General features: G+C 46.8%; 1 protein-coding gene across 2 annotated transcripts in view; it reads left to right on the forward strand.

Moving 5' to 3' along the window:
• The window catches only part of prtfdc1b (phosphoribosyl transferase domain containing 1b), a 26134-nt gene extending 6362 nt beyond the window's left edge, over positions 1-19772 (forward strand). Inside the window, exons 5-9 of one of the 2 annotated variants that reach the window (XR_010804224.1) lie at positions 13223-13240; positions 15119-15201; positions 15945-16017; positions 16106-16152; positions 16836-16908. Coding sequence is in view for 1 of the 2 variants with exons in the window: in XM_066681708.1 (XP_066537805.1) it covers positions 13223-13240; positions 15119-15201; positions 16106-16152; positions 16836-16912; positions 17261-17308 (273 nt within the window). In the remaining variant the exon portion in view is untranslated. Of the gene's footprint in view, positions 1-13222; positions 13241-15118; positions 15202-15944; positions 16018-16105; positions 16153-16835; positions 16913-17260 lie in introns of those variants that run through there. The other variant, XM_066681708.1, reaches the window with a different exon arrangement.
• The last annotated feature ends 1635 nt before the right edge of the window (positions 19773-21407 follow it).

A 21407-nucleotide genomic window follows, 5' to 3' on the forward strand; every position in this document is an offset into this window, starting at 1 on the left:
GCAGACAGAGAGAGAGAGAGAGAGACGCACGCAGACAGACAGAGAGAGAGAGAGAGACGCACGCAGACAGAGAGAGAGAGAGAGAGACGCACGCAGACAGAGAGAGAGAGAGACACGCAGACAGAGAGAGAGAGAGAGACACACGCAGACAGAGAGAGAGAGAGACACGCAGACAGAGAGAGAGAGAGAGACACGCGCAGACAGAGAGAGAGAGAGAGACACACATGCAGACAGAGAGAGAGAGACACACATGCAGACAGAGAGAGAGAGAGACACACATGCAGACAGAGAGAGAGAGACACACGCAGACAGAGAGAGAGAGAGACACACGCAGACAGAGCGAGAGAGAGACACACGCAGACAGAGAGAGAGAGAGAGAGACACGCAGACAGAGAGAGAGAGAGACACGCAGACAGAGAGAGAGAGAGACACGCAGACAGAGAGAGAGAGAGAGAGAGACACGCAGACAGAGAGAGAGAGAGAGACACGCAGACAGAGAGAGAGAGAGAGACACGCAGACAGAGAGAGAGAGAGAGACACGCAGACAGAGAGAGAGAGAGAGACACGCAGACAGAGAGAGAGAGAGAGACACGCAGACAGAGAGAGAGAGAGACACACGCAGACAGAGAGAGAGAGAGAGACACACGCAGACAGAGAGAGAGAGAGAGACGCGCAGACAGAGAGAGAGAGAGAGACACGCGCAGACAGAGAGAGAGAGAGAGACACGCGCAGACAGAGAGAGAGAGAGAGACACGCGCAGACAGAGAGAGAGAGAGAGACACGCGCAGACAGAGAGAGAGAGAGAGACACACATGCAGACAGAGAGAGAGAGAGACACACATGCAGACAGAGAGAGAGAGAGACACACGCAGACAGAGAGAGAGAGACACACGAAGACAGAGAGAGAGAGAGACACGCAGAGAGAGAGAGAGAGAGACACACGCAGACAGAGAGAGACACACGCAGACAGAGAGAGACAAACGCAGACAGAGAGAGAGAGAGACACACGCAGACAGAGAGAGAGAGAGACACACGCAGACAGAGAGAGAGAGAGAGACACACGCAGAGAGAGAGAGAGAGAGACACGCAGACAGAGAGAGAGAGAGAGAGAGACACGCAGACAGAGAGAGAGAGAGAGACACACGCAGACAGAGAGAGAGAGAGAGACACACGCAGACAGAGAGAGAGAGAGAGAGAGAGAGACACACGCAGAGAGAGAGAGAGAGAGAGAGACACACGCAGACAGAGAGAGAGAGAGAGAGAGACACACGCAGACAGAGAGAGAGACACACGCAGACAGAGAGAGAGAGAGAGACACGCAGACAGAGAGAGAGACACACGCAGACAGAGAGAGAGAGAGAGACGCACGCAGACAGAGAGAGAGAGAGACGCACGCAGACAGAGAGAGAGAGAGACGCAGGCAGAGAGAGAGAGAGACGCACGCAGACACAGAGAGAGAGAGAGACGCACGCAGACAGAGAGAGAGAGAGAGAGACGCACGCAGACAGACAGAGAGAGAGAGAGAGACGCACGCAGACAGAGAGAGAGAGAGAGAGACGCACGCAGACAGACAGAGAGAGAGAGAGACACACACACAGACACAGAGAGAGAGAGAGAGAGAGACACACGCAGACACAGACAGAGACTTTTTTTTGACTTTTAGGGTCCTTTATTATCAACAGTTGGACTCAATATTCGTCCAAGTTCAATTTTGAAACATAAAAACTACTTGTAAACAACACTTACACTATAAAACCTGGGTATATATATAAAAAGTGCATTTAAATGAAAAATGGATTAAAAATTAGTTCACCATCACATACAGAACACACCCCTCCCCCACAGCACCACACCTCCTCAAACACCTCCAGAGTTTTCATGCACTTATAAAAATTAAAATCAATAAAAATCCTTGATCTCACCAGTCTGATAAAAACCCTTATGACCTCACTGTCAGTGTCCTGTTCCACCTTGTTTTTTCGACTGATGTAAATGGCCAGTTTCGCTTGACCAAGGATAAAATTCAACAATTGGCACTTGGCCGACACAGACAGAGAGAGAGAGACACACGCAGACACAGAGAGAGAGAGAGAGACACACGCAGACAGAGAGAGAGAGAGAGACACACGCAGACAGAGAGAGAGAGAGACACACGCAGACAGAGAGAGAGAGAGAGACACACGCAGACAGAGAGAGAGAGAGAGACACACGCAGACAGAGAGAGAGAGAGAGACACACGCAGACAGAGAGAGAGACACACGCAGACAGAGAGAGAGAAAGACACACACGCAGACAGAGAGAGAGAGAGACACACGCAGACAGAGAGAGACACACGCAGACAGAGAGAGAGAGAGAGAGAGAGACACGCAGACAGAGAGAGAGAGAGACACGCAGACAGAGAGAGAGAGAGACACGCAGACAGAGAGAGAGAGAGACACGCAGACAGAGAGAGAGAGAGAGACACACGCAGACAGAGAGAGAGAGAGAGACACACGCAGACAGAGAGAGAGAGAGAGACACACGCAGACAGAGAGAGAGAGAGAGACACACGCAGACACAGAGAGAGAGAGAGACACACGCAGACACAGAGAGAGAGAGAGACACACGCAGACACAGAGAGAGAGAGAGACACACGCAGACACAGAGAGAGAGAGAGACACACGCAGACACAGAGAGAGAGAGAGACACACGCAGACACAGAGAGAGAGAGAGACACACGCAGACACAGAGAGAGAGAGACACACGCAGAGAGAGAGAGAGAGACACGCAGAGAGAGAGAGAGAGACACACGCAGACAGAGAGAGAGAGAGAGACACACGCAGACAGAGAGAGAGAGAGAGACACACGCAGACAGAGAGAGAGAGAGAGACACACGCAGACAGAGAGAGAGAGAGAGACACACGCAGACAGAGAGAGAGAGACACACGCAGACAGAGAGAGAGAGAGAGACACGCAGACAGACAGAGAGAGAGAGAGAGACACACGCAGACAGAGAGAGAGAGAGAGAGACACGCAGACAGAGAGAGAGAGAGAGAGACACACGCAGACAGAGAGAGAGAGAGACACGCAGACAGAGAGAGAGAGACACACGCAGACAGAGAGAGAGAGAGAGAGACACACGCAGACAGAGAGAGAGAGAGACACACGCAGACACAGAGAGAGAGAGAGACACACGCAGACACAGAGAGAGAGAGAGACACACGCAGACACAGAGAGAGAGAGAGACACACGCAGACACAGAGAGAGAGAGACACACACGCAGACACAGAGAGAGAGAGACACACGCAGACACAGAGAGAGAGAGAGACACACGCAGACACAGAGAGAGAGAGAGACACACGCAGACACAGAGAGAGAGAGAGACACACGCAGACACAGAGAGAGAGAGAGACACACGCAGACACAGAGAGAGAGAGAGACACACGCAGACACAGAGAGAGAGAGAGAGACACACGCAGACACAGAGAGAGAGACACACGCAGACACAGAGAGAGAGAGAGACACACGCAGAGAGAGAGAGAGAGAGAGAGACACACGCAGACAGAGAGAGAGACACACGCAGACAGAGAGAGAGAGAGAGACACACGCAGACAGAGAGAGAGAGAGACACACACGCAGACAGAGAGAGAGAGAGAGACACACGCAGACAGAGAGAGAGAGAGAGACACACGCAGACAGAGAGAGAGAGAGAGACACACGCAGACAGAGAGAGAGAGAGAGACACACGCAGACAGAGAGAGAGAGAGACACACGCAGACAGAGAGAGAGAGAGAGAGACACACGCAGACAGAGAGAGAGAGACACACGCAGACAGAGAGAGAGAGAGACACGCAGACAGAGAGAGAGAGACACACGCAGACAGAGAGAGAGAGAGAGACACACACGCAGACAGAGAGAGAGAGAGAGACACACACGCAGACAGAGAGAGAGAGACACACGCAGACAGAGAGAGAGAGACACACGCAGACACAGAGAGAGAGAGAGACACACGCAGACACAGAGAGAGAGAGAGACACACGCAGACACAGAGAGAGAGAGAGACACACGCAGACACAGAGAGAGAGAGACACACGCAGACAGAGAGAGAGACACACGCAGACAGAGAGAGAGAGAGAGAGACACACACGCAGACAGAGAGAGAGAGAGACACGCAGACAGAGAGAGAGAGACACACGCAGACAGAGAGAGAGAGAGAGACACGCAGACAGAGAGAGAGAGAGAGACACGCAGACAGAGAGAGAGAGAGAGAGACACGCAGACAGAGAGAGAGAGAGAGAGACACGCAGACAGAGAGAGAGAGAGAGAGACACGCAGACAGAGAGAGAGAGAGAGACACACGCAGACAGAGAGAGAGAGAGACACGCAGACAGAGAGAGAGAGACACGCAGACAGAGAGAGAGAGAGACACGCAGACAGAGAGAGAGAGAGACACGCAGACAGAGAGAGAGAGACACGCAGACAGAGAGAGAGAGAGACACGCAGACAGAGAGAGAGAGAGACACGCAGACAGAGAGAGAGAGAGACACGCAGACAGAGAGAGAGAGAGACACGCAGACAGAGAGAGAGAGAGACACGCAGACAGAGAGAGAGAGAGAGACACGCAGACAGAGAGAGAGAGAGACACGCAGACAGAGAGAGAGAGAGACACGCAGACAGAGAGAGAGAGAGACACGCAGACAGAGAGAGAGAGAGAGACACACGCAGACAGAGAGAAGAAGAGACACACGCAGACAGAGAGAGAGAGAGAGACACGCGCAGACAGAGAGAGAGACGAGAGACACACATGCAGACAGAGAGAGAGAGACACACATGCAGACAGAGAGAGAGAGAGACACACATGCAGACAGAGAGAGCGAGAGACACACATGCAGACAGAGAGAGAGAGAGACACACGCAGACAGAGCGAGAGAGAGACACACGCAGACAGAGAGAGAGAGAAGACACGCAGACAGAGAGAGAGAGAGACACGCAGACAGAGAGAGAGAGAGACACGCAGACAGAGAGAGAGAGAGACACGCAGACAGAGAGAGAGAGAGAGAGACACGCAGACAGAGAGAGAGAGAGACGCGCAGACAGAGAGAGAGAGAGAGACGCGCAGACAGAGAGAGAGAGAGAGACGCGCAGACAGAGAGAGAGAGAGAGACGCGCAGACAGAGAGAGAGAGAGACACGCGCAGACAGAGAGAGAGAGAGAGACACGCGCAGACAGAGAGAGAGAGAGAGACACGCGCAGACAGAGAGAGAGAGAGAGACACGCGCAGACAGAGAGAGAGAGAGAGACACGCGCAGACAGAGAGAGAGAGAGAGACACGCGCAGACAGAGAGAGAGAGAGAGACACACATGCAGACAGAGAGAGAGAGAGACACACATGCAGACAGAGAGAGAGAGAGACACACGCAGACAGAGAGAGAGAGACACACGAAGACAGAGAGAGAGAGAGACACGCAGAGAGAGAGAGAGAGACACACGCAGACAGAGAGAGACACACGCAGACAGAGAGAGACACACGCAGACAGAGAGAGAGAGAGACACACGCAGACAGAGAGAGAGAGAGACACACGCAGACAGAGAGAGAGAGAGAGACACGCAGACAGAGAGAGAGAGAGAGAGACACGCAGACAGAGAGAGAGAGAGAGAGAGACACGCAGACAGAGAGAGAGAGAGAGAGAGACACGCAGACAGAGAGAGAGAGAGAGAGACACACGCAGACAGAGAGAGAGAGAGACACACGCAGACAGAGAGAGAGAGAGAGACACACGCAGACAGAGAGAGAGAGACACACGCAGAGACAGAGAGAGAGAGAGAGAGACACACGCAGACAGAGAGAGAGAGAGAGAGAGACACACGCAGACAGAGAGAGAGAGAGAGAGAGACACACGCAGACAGAGAGAGAGACACACGCAGACAGAGAGAGAGAGAGAGACACGCAGACAGAGAGAGAGACACACGCAGACAGAGAGAGAGAGAGAGACGCACGCAGACAGAGAGAGAGAGAGACGCACGCAGACAGAGAGAGAGACGCAGGCAGAGAGAGAGAGAGACGCACGCAGACACAGAGAGAGAGAGAGAGAGAGAGACGCACGCAGACACAGAGAGAGAGAGAGAGAGAGAGACGCACGCAGACAGAGAGAGAGAGAGAGAGACGCACGCAGACAGACAGAGAGAGAGAGAGAGACGCACGCAGACAGAGAGAGAGAGAGAGAGACGCACGCAGACAGAGAGAGAGAGAGACACGCAGACAGAGAGAGAGAGAGAGACACACGCAGACAGAGAGAGAGAGAGACACGCAGACAGAGAGAGAGAGAGAGACACGCGCAGACAGAGAGAGAGAGAGAGACACACATGCAGACAGAGAGAGAGAGACACACATGCAGACAGAGAGAGAGAGAGACACACATGCAGACAGAGAGAGAGAGACACACGCAGACAGAGAGAGAGAGAGACACACGCAGACAGAGCGAGAGAGAGACACACGCAGACAGAGAGAGAGAGAGAGAGACACGCAGACAGAGAGAGAGAGAGACACGCAGACAGAGAGAGAGAGAGACACGCAGACAGAGAGAGAGAGAGAGAGAGACACGCAGACAGAGAGAGAGAGAGAGACACGCAGACAGAGAGAGAGAGAGAGACACGCAGACAGAGAGAGAGAGAGAGACACGCAGACAGAGAGAGAGAGAGAGACACGCAGACAGAGAGAGAGAGAGAGACACGCAGACAGAGAGAGAGAGAGACACACGCAGACAGAGAGAGAGAGAGAGACACACGCAGACAGAGAGAGAGAGAGAGACGCGCAGACAGAGAGAGAGAGAGAGACACGCGCAGACAGAGAGAGAGAGAGAGACACGCGCAGACAGAGAGAGAGAGAGAGACACGCGCAGACAGAGAGAGAGAGAGAGACACGCGCAGACAGAGAGAGAGAGAGAGACACACATGCAGACAGAGAGAGAGAGAGACACACATGCAGACAGAGAGAGAGAGAGACACACGCAGACAGAGAGAGAGAGACACACGAAGACAGAGAGAGAGAGAGACACGCAGAGAGAGAGAGAGAGAGACACACGCAGACAGAGAGAGACACACGCAGACAGAGAGAGACAAACGCAGACAGAGAGAGAGAGAGACACACGCAGACAGAGAGAGAGAGAGACACACGCAGACAGAGAGAGAGAGAGAGACACACGCAGAGAGAGAGAGAGAGAGACACGCAGACAGAGAGAGAGAGAGAGAGAGACACGCAGACAGAGAGAGAGAGAGAGACACACGCAGACAGAGAGAGAGAGAGAGACACACGCAGACAGAGAGAGAGAGAGAGAGAGAGAGACACACGCAGAGAGAGAGAGAGAGAGAGAGACACACGCAGACAGAGAGAGAGAGAGAGAGAGACACACGCAGACAGAGAGAGAGACACACGCAGACAGAGAGAGAGAGAGAGACACGCAGACAGAGAGAGAGACACACGCAGACAGAGAGAGAGAGAGAGACGCACGCAGACAGAGAGAGAGAGAGACGCACGCAGACAGAGAGAGAGAGAGACGCAGGCAGAGAGAGAGAGAGACGCACGCAGACACAGAGAGAGAGAGAGAGACGCACGCAGACAGAGAGAGAGAGAGAGAGACGCACGCAGACAGACAGAGAGAGAGAGAGAGACGCACGCAGACAGAGAGAGAGAGAGAGAGACGCACGCAGACAGAGAGAGAGAGAGAGAGACGCACGCAGACAGAGAGAGAGAGAGAGACGCACGCAGACAGAGAGAGAGAGAGACGCACGCAGACAGAGAGAGAGAGAGACGCACGCAGACAGAGAGAGAGAGAGACGCACACAGAGAGAGAGAGAGACGCACGCAGACAGAGAGAGAGAGAGAGAGAGACACACGCAGACAGAGAGAGAGAGAGAGACACACGCAGACAGAGAGAGAGAGAGAGAGACACACGCAGACAGAGAGAGAGAGACACACACGCAGACAGAGAGAGAGAGAGAGACACGCAGACAGAGAGAGAGAGAGAGAGACACGCAGACAGAGAGAGAGAGAGAGACACACGCAGACAGAGAGAGAGAGAGAGAAAGACACAGACAGAGAGAGAGAGAGAGACACGCAGACAGAGAGAGAGACACACGCAGACAGAGAGAGAGAGAGAGAGAGAGACGCACGCAGACAGAGAGAGAGAGAGACGCACGCAGACAGAGAGAGAGAGAGAGACGCAGGCAGAGAGAGAGAGAGACGCACGCAGACAGAGAGAGAGAGAGAGAGAGACGCACGCAGACAGAGAGAGAGAGAGAGACGCACGCAGACAGAGAGAGAGAGAGAGAGAAGCACGCAGACAGAGAGAGAGAGAGAGACGCACGCAGACACAGAGAGAGAGAGAGAGAGAGACACACGCAGACACAGAGAGAGAGAGAGAGACACACGCAGACACAGAGAGAGAGAGAGACACACACACAGACACAGAGAGAGAGAGAGACACACACGCAGACACAGAGAGAGAGAGAGACACACACGCAGACACAGAGAGAGAGAGAGACACACACACAGACACAGAGAGAGAGAGAGAGAGAGACACACGCAGACACAGACAGAGACTTTTTTTTGACTTTTAGGGTCCTTTATTATCAACAGTTGGACTCAATATTCGTCCAAGTTCAATTTTGAAACATAAAAACTACTTGTAAACAACACTTACACTATAAAACCTGGGTATATATATAAAAAGTGCATTTAAATGAAAAATGGATTAAAAATTAGTTCACCATCACATACAGAACACACCCCTCCCCCACAGCACCACACCTCCTCAAACACCTCCAGAGTTTTCATGCACTTATAAAAATTAAAATCAATAAAAATCCTTGATCTCACCAGTCTGATAAAAACCCTTATGACCTCACTGTCAGTGTCCTGTTCCACCTTGTTTTTTCGACTGATGTAAATGGCCAGTTTCGCTTGACCAAGGATAAAATTCAACAATTGGCACTTGGCCGACACAGACAGAGAGAGAGAGACACACGCAGACACAGAGAGAGAGAGAGAGACACACGCAGACAGAGAGAGAGAGAGAGACACACGCAGACAGAGAGAGAGAGAGACACACGCAGACAGAGAGAGAGAGAGAGACACACGCAGACAGAGAGAGAGAGAGAGACACACGCAGACAGAGAGAGAGAGAGAGACACACGCAGACAGAGAGAGAGACACACGCAGACAGAGAGAGAGAAAGACACACACGCAGACAGAGAGAGAGAGAGACACACGCAGACAGAGAGAGACACACGCAGACAGAGAGAGAGAGAGAGAGAGAGACACGCAGACAGAGAGAGAGAGAGACACGCAGACAGAGAGAGAGAGAGACACGCAGACAGAGAGAGAGAGAGACACGCAGACAGAGAGAGAGAGAGAGACACACGCAGACAGAGAGAGAGAGAGAGACACACGCAGACAGAGAGAGAGAGAGAGACACACGCAGACAGAGAGAGAGAGAGAGACACACGCAGACACAGAGAGAGAGAGAGACACACGCAGACACAGAGAGAGAGAGAGACACACGCAGACACAGAGAGAGAGAGAGACACACGCAGACACAGAGAGAGAGAGAGACACACGCAGACACAGAGAGAGAGAGAGACACACGCAGACACAGAGAGAGAGAGACACACGCAGAGAGAGAGAGAGAGACACACGCAGAGAGAGAGAGAGAGACACACGCAGACAGAGAGAGAGAGAGAGACACACGCAGACAGAGAGAGAGAGAGAGACACACGCAGACAGAGAGAGAGAGAGAGACACACGCAGACAGAGAGAGAGAGAGAGACACACGCAGACAGAGAGAGAGAGACACACGCAGACAGAGAGAGAGAGAGAGACACGCAGACAGACAGAGAGAGAGAGAGAGACACACGCAGACAGAGAGAGAGAGAGAGAGACACGCAGACAGAGAGAGAGAGAGAGAGACACACGCAGACAGAGAGAGAGAGAGACACGCAGACAGAGAGAGAGAGACACACGCAGACAGAGAGAGAGAGAGAGAGACACACGCAGACAGAGAGAGAGAGAGACACACGCAGACACAGAGAGAGAGAGAGACACACGCAGACACAGAGAGAGAGAGAGACACACGCAGACACAGAGAGAGAGAGAGACACACGCAGACACAGAGAGAGAGAGACACACACGCAGACACAGAGAGAGAGAGACACACGCAGACACAGAGAGAGAGAGAGACACACGCAGACACAGAGAGAGAGAGAGACACACGCAGACACAGAGAGAGAGAGAGACACACGCAGACACAGAGAGAGAGAGAGACACACGCAGACACAGAGAGAGAGAGAGACACACGCAGACACAGAGAGAGAGAGAGAGACACACGCAGACACAGAGAGAGAGACACACGCAGACACAGAGAGAGAGAGAGACACACGCAGAGAGAGAGAGAGAGAGAGAGACACACGCAGACAGAGAGAGAGACACACGCAGACAGAGAGAGAGAGAGAGACACACGCAGACAGAGAGAGAGAGAGACACACACGCAGACAGAGAGAGAGAGAGAGACACACGCAGACAGAGAGAGAGAGAGAGACACACGCAGACAGAGAGAGAGAGAGAGACACACGCAGACAGAGAGAGAGAGAGAGACACACGCAGACAGAGAGAGAGAGAGACACACGCAGACAGAGAGAGAGAGAGAGAGACACACGCAGACAGAGAGAGAGAGACACACGCAGACAGAGAGAGAGAGAGACACGCAGACAGAGAGAGAGAGACACACGCAGACAGAGAGAGAGAGAGAGACACACACGCAGACAGAGAGAGAGAGAGAGACACACACGCAGACAGAGAGAGAGAGACACACGCAGACAGAGAGAGAGAGACACACGCAGACACAGAGAGAGAGAGAGACACACGCAGACACAGAGAGAGAGAGAGACACACGCAGACACAGAGAGAGAGAGAGACACACGCAGACACAGAGAGAGAGAGACACACGCAGACAGAGAGAGAGACACACGCAGACAGAGAGAGAGAGAGAGAGACACACACGCAGACAGAGAGAGAGAGAGACACGCAGACAGAGAGAGAGAGACACACGCAGACAGAGAGAGAGAGAGAGACACACGCAGACAGAGAGAGAGAGAGAGACACACGCAGACAGAGAGAGAGAGAGAGAGACACACGCAGACAGAGAGAGAGAGACACACGCAGACACAGAGAGAGAGAGAGACACACGCAGACACAGAGAGAGAGAGAGACACACGCAGACACAGAGAGAGAGAGACACACGCAGACAGAGAGAGAGAGAGAGAGAGAGAGACACACGCAGACAGAGAGAGAGAGACACACGCAGACAGAGAGAGAGAGAGAGACACACGCAGACAGAGAGAGAGAGAGACACACGCAGACAGAGAGAGAGAGAGACACACGCAGACAGAGAGAGAGAGAGACACACGCAGACAGAGAGAGAGAGAGACACATGCAGACAGAGAGAGAGAGAGAGAGACACACGCAGACACAGAGAGAGAGAGAGACACACGCAGACACAGAGAGAGAGAGACACACGCAGACACAGAGAGAGAGAGAGAGACACACGCAGACACAGAGAGAGAGAGAGACACGCAGACACAGAGAGAGAGAGAGAGACATGCAGACACAGAGAGAGAGAGAGAGACACGCAGACACAGAGAGAGAGAGAGACACACGCAGACAGAGAGAGAGAGAGACACACGCAGACAGAGAGAGAGAGAGACACACGCAGACAGAGAGAGAGAGAGACACGCAGACAGAGAGAGAGAGAGACACACGCAGACAGAGAGAGAGAGAGACACACGCAGACAGAGAGAGAGAGAGACACACGCAGACAGAGAGAGAGAGAGACACACGCAGACAGAGAGAGAGAGACACACGCAGACAGAGAGAGAGAGAGACACACGCAGACAGAGAGAGCGAGAGACACGCAGACAGAGAGAGAGAGAGTGTCTAGCATCTATTGAGTGATCACATTTCAGAGCTCAAAGATCAGTGAGAGAGGCAAAAGTGGTGATGTTGTGTGTGTGTGTGTGTGTGTGAGACTCACTTCAGCAGCTCTCACTTTATCAGTGTGTGAGGAATCTTAGAGTGGACGAAATTAATCTCACAACCCGTGAATAGGAAAAAATGACAGATCAACCCTTACAAACCTCTCAGTCCACCTTTTAATTAAAGACCCCTCTGATAAAAACACGGTTTAGCCTTCCAGAGACGGTCTCAAACCCCCAGTTCACACGAGCAGGCGCCAAGTCGCTTACGTCACCCCGAGTTTGAACAAACACACCCACACGGGACAATTCCATGCTTCAGTGTCCAGCTTCTGACAAGAAAGTGTCTTAACAAACACTACACGTATCACTGCTGTCTTCCACACTTAATCTATTTTCAAATAGATCTGCTCTTTTTTTTTATTATGGGTGAAGGCGAAGATGATGATGATGATTAGGGATGAAGATGATGACTGAGGTATGAGATCGTTAATAGTTTATTACAGCTGAGACCTGTTTAATGGGATAGAGAGGCTTACTGACAGACTCAGATCATATGCTCTATGAGATTAACTCTGTGTGTGTGTGTACACCAGGCTTTACTCATGTTGTAGGAACCACAAGCAAATCCGCACAATGGAAAATCACTAGATGTTGAGGTGAAGGTTTGTTTATGGTTAGTGTAAGTCCCCACAAAATGAACGCAAGTCAATATAATGTTCCCACAATGCATGGAAACAAACTGTGTGTGCGTGTATTCATGAGTCTCTCTCTCTCACACACACATCCCCCAATCTTTCTCTCTCTTTCTCACTTTCCCAAATCCCCCACTCCTGCCATTTTCTCATCTCCAAACACCCCCTTTCTCTCTCCACCCTCTTCTTTCTCTCTCTCCACCCTCTCCATCCCCCACCCCTTTCTCTCCACCCTCTTCTTAAAACGGGATTACTCAGGGGAACTTTCATGTTCTCAAATGCAGAAAGAAAGAAGAGCAGGCTTCATTTATTGGTGTGTGTGTGTAATAAATACCTGGACCTGTTTTCTTGATTAAATGTTTTTTTTATTATATTAATGAAAGATGCTTTCGACTGTAGATAGATGTTAATATTTTTTATTTTAATAAATATCCTGGGCTGACGCAGACTGCTTGACTGTGTAATCGTGGTTTGTGGGTTATGTCTTTGGTCATAATTATTTTTCATATTTCTGTCTGTTGCAGAACGTCCTGATTGTGGAGGTAAGCTCCTGTTTTTCATCGCTGTGCTCATTTAAATTCTGCTTTTATTCGAGTGCTGTCGGAAGAGGACATTCAAACTTTTAAGCTTCCAATTATGTTGTTTTTCAGTGTCCACTCGAGCTCATCCCCTCGTGGCTCTGGCTATTACTCTGTCCCTTCAGACCAGATTAAATCTGTGCAGATCATTATTTCTGTATCAGTTTAAGAACAAGCAACCCATTTTTACTCTGGAACATTAACATAGTTAAACACACATACACCAAATATGCTGACCCTGATTTCACACAGGTTTCATCCGACCAGTGACTGTGACACCTGCTGAAGCATTCTGAATGACTCTGTCTTACATGCGTCTCGAAACCTCTCCTGAAGTGAATCAGGTTTAAACGAGTCTCGGACCCCCTCCTGAAGTGAATCTGGTTTAAATGAGTCTCGGACCCCCTCCTGAAGTGAATCTGGTTTAAACGAGTCTCGGACCCCCTCCTGAAGTGAATCTGGTTTAAACGAGTCTCGGACCCCCTCCTGAAGTGAATCTGGTTTAAATGAATCTCGGACCCCCTCCTGAAGTGAATCTGGTTTAAATGAGTCTCGGATCCTCTTCTGAAGTGAATCTGGTTTAAATGAGTCTCGGACCCCCTCCTGAAGTGAATCTGGTTTAAAAGAGTATTGGACACCCTCCTGAAGTGAATCTGGTTTAAATGAGTCTCGGACCCCCTCCTGAAGTGAATCTGGTTTAAAAGAGTATTGGACACCCTCCTGAAGTGAATCTGGTTTAAAAGAGTATTGGACACCCTCCTGAAGTGAATCTGGTTTAAATGAGTCTCGGACCCCCTCCTGAAGTGAATCTGGTTTAAAAGAGTATTGGACACCCTCCTGAAGTGAATCTGGTTTAAATGAGTCTCGGACACCCTCCTGAAGTGAATCTGGTTTAAACGAGTCTCGGACCCCCTCCTGAAGTGAATCTAGTTTAAACGAGTCTCGGACACCCTCCTGAAGTGAATCTGGTTTAAATGAGTCTCGGACCCCCTCCTGAAGTGAATCTGGTTTAAATGAGTCTCGGATCCTCTTCTGAAGTGAATCTGGTTTAAACGAGTCTCGGACCCCCTCCTGAAGTGAATCTGGTTTAAACGAGTCTCGGACCCCCTCCTGAAGTGAATCTGGTTTAAATGAGTCTCGGACCCCCTCCTGAAGTGAATCTGGTTTAAATGAGTCTCGGACACCCTCCTGAAGTGAATCTGGTTTAAATGAGTCTCGGACCCTCTCCTGAAATGAATCTGGTTTAAATGAGTCTCGGACCCCCTCCTGAAGTGAATCTGGTTTAAATGAGTCTCGGACCCCCTCCTGAAGTGAATCTGGTTTAAATGAGTCTCGGACACCCTCCTGAAGTGAATCTGGTTTAAATGAGTCTCGGACCCCCTCCTGAAATGAATCTGGTTTAAATGAGTTTCGGACCCAGTCCTGGAGTGAATCTGGTTTAAATGCGTATTTTGTTTGTTTACATTTGTGTTTTATGTTGATAATCTCTGTCCAGATTTAATCCTGATAATCAGCACACAGCATAACTGCAGGTGTAAGCGAGCTCTAACATTTTTATTTATTTATTTATTTTTATTATTATTTTTTTATTAATAAACTATTAATCTTTCAGTCTGAGGTTAGTTTGCATTAGGTTTGATATTTTAAATGAAAAGATGCTTAAAATAAAGGATTATAAAAATAAAATCTTTACAAGATCAATAAAAACAGAAAACAGACGACAGCCCTGACCCTGCCCTGATCAGAACAAGAGGAGGTTCAGCAGACAAGAATGTCCTGAGTCAGCAGAGCATGCCTCATCTCTCTCTCTCTCTCTCTCTCTCTCTCTCTCTTTTTCTGTAGGCTATAGTGGACACAGGGAAAACCATGAAGACTCTACTGAGCCATGTCCGAGTGTTCAGACCCAACATGATCAGAGTGGCCGGGTCAGTGTGGACAGTATGGAAATACACATATGCAAAAAAAAAAAAAAAAGAAAACTGAAGAGGGTAGATGATACGACAGTGTCATATCATTATCATAATGCATAGTATCATGTTTCTGGGAGGACATGCAGAGGTTATATGCATATAACATTTTAAATAAGAGATTCATCATTGCACATGGAATTGGTTCCAGGACACTAAGGGTTTGAATATACCTTGTGAATAGTATCATGTTTATGTATTGTGTATGTCATATCGCCCATCCTTCTTTTCAAACTGATCAATCTGAATCAGTCAGTACAATGAAATGCGGTATATTAGGGCTGGACGATATGGCCAAAATATATATCATTTATATAAATCATATACTTATATCATACATTTATATATTTCTTAATATTGATTGATACAATATAATTCCGATCTTGATGGGAACCGTATAAAATCCACTGAAAACCTTCCAAGAACAAACAAGAAATATGACATCACAATCAAACATAAACCCCTTGGCTTTGTCAATATTGACATTTTTGAAACAAAATTTTAAAATCAAGTGCTGAACTGTCGACAGCGCCCTTTAATGACCGTCAGGCAGTGGCAGTTGCTTTAAAAAATGTTTATTGACATATTAAAATATGTTTGAATAATAACGTCATAGTTATTGAAACATTTTACATAGTGATATATATCAATATTGAATTATTGTCCAGCCCTATGTTACAGTTCGCTTTATCCATATTTAGGACTAGAATGAATGTTGTGGTATTGACGCTTGGAGAGATATACCCTGTTCTCAATTAGTGACTGAAAATCCAGGCAAGTGGATCTTAATCCATCACTCACCAAACACAGCTTCTTCATCTGTATCTCCATCTTCATCTTTATTTCCATCTTTATGTTGCAGTTTGCTGGTGAAACGGCTCCCGAATGCCTCAGGCTGTCTGCCGGACTGTGAGTAGAAGTAGTGTTGTCATTCTGTAGTCGGCATCACACCTGTATACTGAATTATATGTTATGGCTGCATTCTCTTAACATAAATGAATGGGATTTTAAAATATCCACAATAATGCTTTAAAGGAGACATATTGTACTTTTTCTCCGCAGTGGAACACAGTTCTGTTTCTTAATGAATTGTCTGTGACCTGCTTTGGTCCGAACCCCACAGCAGTGTTCTCCCCCTGTCTAAACAGCCCTGTTCAAAACGCCTGCTTTCAGCGCCTTTTCCTTTAAAAGATAATGAGCTGCTCGTTGTCCACTCTGACCCTGAGTGCACAGCAGTGAGGAGCAGAAGTTCTGGTTTTTAGCAGTTTTCGCTCTGTTCTCTTTATTCTCCGCGCTTGTTGTGTCTGTTTTGCTGCGTTTTACCTTGTCTTTGCACTCTCACATAAACGCGGGTCCATCGCTGTGATTGGACAGACTCAGATGAGGGGGCGGGGCAATTCAAAAGTCTCTGCACTTGACATCAGAAGCGGAGCAGAATCAGAACAGCTCGTTTCTAGATTCACATTAATGTGGACATGCACTGAACAAGGGAATTTTTTTATTAATACTTCTTCTAAAGATAAATGGCTAAAATCGTTCTTCTGAGGTAAACTCTCATCTCATCTCTTTCTAACTCTTCCTCTTTGCTGCAGATGTTGGGTTTGAGATCCCGAACCGGTTTGTAGTAGGCTATGCTTTGGATTACAATGAATACTTCAGAGATCTCAATGTAAGTAACTTCTGTGCTGATTTTATTTATAGAAAAACATACACAATTGTGAGTGTCCACAATTTTTGGCCAAATAGTGTAGATGTAAGTGTAGTCATCAGGCATTTTTCCATCTGATAAATGAATATTTATGTGGAACATATACTCACAAAGAGTAAATGACTATATTTATGGAGATAAGATTACTGAACTCTGTTGCCGTGTAAATAAGTAGTGGGTAATGTAGGGAATATTGTATAGGGGGCTGCTCAAGTGATTCATGAAATCAGATGTTTGTAGATAAAGGAGCGATAATCTCTCTCTCTCTCTCTCTCTCTCTCTCTCTCTCTCTCTCTCTCTCTCTTGCAGCACATTTGTGTGATCAGTGAGAGTGGGAAGCTAAAGTATAAAGTCTGAAGTGGAGGCTTGTTGCCCTCAGGAACTTCGAGACTCTCCACAGATCTCACAAACAACGAGAACAAGAAAAGGCCAGACATTCCACCCTCCCTCCCTCAGAGATGAATCGGAGTGGTGTATTGTGATCCAGAACTAATCATCTGTACCTGACTTTGCTTGATCGCCATCAAATCCTCACAACAACATTCCAACATATTGTTACTGTCCTATTAAAAACATGTATCTCCGCTTTTGTGGATTTTTAGTTTACTACATCATTTGAACACAGCAGCTGTCCTTCACATTGTGTAAAGTAATACATTTCATGATGAATGGACACATTCTCCACAATTACTTGAAATTAAATCTTTTTACACTGACTTCCATTGAATGTTAAGAAGGTAAGAAGGTGTAAAGTTACTATTTTTGGAGATACCTGTTTTTAATTGGACAGCCACAATATGTACATATGTTATGCATACATTTCCCTGAAGCATAGTAAATCTACATATTAATGCCACACATTTCAGATTTGTGGTCACATAGTGTAACCTGTGCCTGTTAGACATGATGATTAAGAATGACTGCAGATTTAATCATTTACTACAGTGACATTTATAAGGTTTGATTTTGGTTAATATGCTGCCTCCCTCTGGAGCTCAAAGCTTGGCCTGTTTGCCTTAAACACAGGTGGAGCATACAGCAAACATCTGGACGGTTCCAGCACATCTTATAATTACAGCTGAAGAGAATTGGGCTGCGGATATAGCAGGTCTTCATTACTTTACTGGAAACATTAATCATCTGTTGGTCTTTTCTTTAGGGGATCCCGCCCAGAAGAATAACCACTTGTGAATGGACACAGCTATTCATGGTGTTTTCTGAGAATACAAATAATAAGAAACCAAAATTTGGGACATTTCCAAACTATAAACCTCATAAAACTAAATTCCAGGAAGTTCTAAACTGACTGAAAAGGGTAGAGACTTTTGAAAAAGGCTGCTACTGCTGGTTTTGCCATGCTAATATATAATGTAATTTGGGTCATGTTGCTAACAGTGCATCATACTGTGTCAAGATCCACATAAGGAAGATGCTAACATATTAAAAATCACCATAGTTTGATTTATTTATTAGTATAATCTGTGTATAACTATTTAGATGATGTTAATGCAGTGCTAATCAAAGCTATATAACATTTATTGCTAAGCTAGTTTAGCCTCGTAGCTAAATAAGCAAATTTCAGGCACTAATGTAGGCAATGAGTTTTCACTGTCTGTGATTTACTATCTTCTATTATTTATCAAATCATTGGATTTTAAGGTTTTTACAAAGTGCCTATGTAGGCTAGCATTGTTAGTAACACACTGGACAACTAATGCTAGTGATAAGCACAAATGTGCATGATGTAGTATAACTTCCCAAACAGCTGCCTTTATGGTCAGTTTTGGAGATTTAACACACTACTGTTTGTACATTGACTGATCTTAAGCTAATGGTGCTTTATTTGCCATCGGCTGTGTTAGCTGCCACAATGTCTTAATGCTTGCATGACTTTCCAAGTGGGAATTAAGTTCAGACTGCTTTTCTTATTTGGTCAGAAGCACAGGTTATGTACCTATTATTGGTGTCATAAACAGTGTAAAGTTATGTATAAGGTGTACTTTTTAAAGCATTTTTGTTTAACTTGTAATTAAAAATTCAATCATTCTCCACTCTTTTGTCATTGTATGGTAAGTGTTGTGTCATATTAAAAATAATTGCCATTTTATTAAAAAAAAACAAAAAAAACTAAAAATGAAGCATTAAAATGGTATTCATGATGGCTAACAACAAAATCCCCATCTTTAAATAGTCTAAACCCAAACACACACACACTTTTGGATGCAATATTTTCCCCAGGAACAAATTATCACAGTCTTCTGCAGCGCTTTTTCCTGGTGGAGCACATAACAAATGCAGCTTTCACACTGCTTCATTTTTACGTTATTTTTAAGTTGAATAAAATGTGAATGGTCATTTTTAAAACTACACAACAGTTACCATAAAATGACAAAAGTGCTTGAATGTTTGAATTTTGAATTACAATTGTATGTTACAAAAAAAACTTAAAAACTTTTAAAAAATCCTTGTATACCTAACACAAATACAATTTTGATCCTTTTCCATTTTGTAAACCTTCCCTATTTTTTAAACCTTTCCTTTCTGTTTCTTTATCAAACAGTCACTGAACTGGTGAATTGGTGGTAAATAAAAGTGAAGCAGGTCATAATAGCGCTGGAGAGGAGGAGCAGGAGTGTGAATTACAGAAGCCTATTACACATGGGTGACACAGGACTCCAGTGTTTGAGCAGAAAGGCAAGGTTTCAGGTTCCTCTGCTGGGAAAACAAAAGCATATGGGCAGTTAACGGTCACCTGTCCTCAGTTCCTAAGTCCCTACAGTTCAGAAGGAACTTTCAGAGTCTTATTCTCATGAAACTGTAACACTATAAAAGTATTCTTTAAAAAATAAAATAAATTTAAAAAGCATGTTATGTTTCAATGATTATTGTCCGTTTCCAAATTCATATCATACATGGAAATAAGCTGCAAAAACAGTCCATTTTGAACTTCTTGTGATGTCACTATGAAGTCAGAAGTTTAGCCCCACCCATGATGTTATAAGGAGTGTTTCAGCTTGGACAGCTTTCTGAATCAGGGCAGCAAATCAGAACAGAGCTCATTTACATATAGCAAAGACATTTTAAATACACCCTCCAGTGTAAATTCACTATTTATTCTTCTTAATGTGGGTAAGGTGGTGTTTACAAACCTGATAACTCGTGGTGGCTTGTGGAGGACTAGTTGCATATTCATAGAGTTCTAACTAAGCTCCATGTAAAGGTGTAGTTCATAATTGTAATAAGAAAAAAAGACACTTTTTTTTATAAAATTCAGAATATGTTTCCATGTGCAGCTCTGAGGTCAGTTTGCGCTGGAAACCACTCTAATGTGTTTATGAAGCCCTAGTGTCTGTAAATGTGTAAAAAAAACATTGTGTCTTGGGTCCGGTATGCCTAGGCTTTCTCTCTCTCTGCTCATGGCAGAGAAACACCATCTGGATGTTTTTAGACAACGGAGAGACTCCAAATGCTGAAAAGCACCAAACGAGATGAGGATGTTGCTCTATTCCTACTTCATAGGTGGTTAATGTTGACTTATTTTTGCTGTTTTGGATCACTTAAGGTGGAAATGTGTCCAAACTCGGGAGATGGCTAACTGCATTAGCGACAGTGCTACAAAACTAAACACCTTGAGTTACACATTAGTTTCTGTTGGAATTCAAACAATGAATAAGCACTTACAGGCAATTTACACCTCTGCCTTAAAAGACGCTTAGCTTCTGAATGTAAACAACCAGAGAGAACTGTGATTGCCCACAATCATAGACATTTCCTTTAAGGTGTTGGAGGACTTCAATGTTGGAAGTAATTATTCTACATCTATACCTTTGAAGAACACAGATAAGTTTTTAAGGTTTTAATCGATGGTAGGAGTGGGACATTTTCTTCCCAAATATTTTGCAATGGAGATAATTCTGAGATCTGATCATAGCCTAAAGACTTGAAAGACTTGGTTTAAATCTCAAACATTGTATCATGGAATTATTTTATAAAAACTGATTAAATTCCCCTTTAAGGACTTGCCCAGATGTGATTTTTCCCCCTTTATGGTGTGAGTGGACTGACTGTGGTCCAGACAACCCTAAGCCTGAGCTGGTGCTGTAATAATTCCGGGCTTGTGTCTGACCCTCACACAGCTGACGTTTTTGTCCAGTTTAAAGGCTGAATTCTCCGCCGAGCGTCTGGGAGAGGAGCTCTAGGCCTGAAAGACCCTCTGCACAGAGAGCTACAAATCCCTAGAACAGGTGGCCCCCCTTCTGCCAGCTGCCAATGAAAGGAACATTTGTCCGGACCCTCGGAAACTCAACACGTTTCCAGAGCGCAGCTCCGTTTTCTCTTCTTTCAGTCTGCGTCTGCTTTGCTCTTCACACAAAGATACCAGCTTTCTTCAGGCCTCTGCTTTTCTGGGAGGACTTTAGCCATGAGGTTGGAACATTGCTCGGATGGACGCACAACT

The sequence above is a fragment of the Hoplias malabaricus genome, chromosome 9 (assembly GCF_029633855.1).
Source record: "Hoplias malabaricus isolate fHopMal1 chromosome 9, fHopMal1.hap1, whole genome shotgun sequence".
Classification (NCBI taxonomy): Eukaryota; Metazoa; Chordata; class Actinopteri; order Characiformes; family Erythrinidae; genus Hoplias; species Hoplias malabaricus.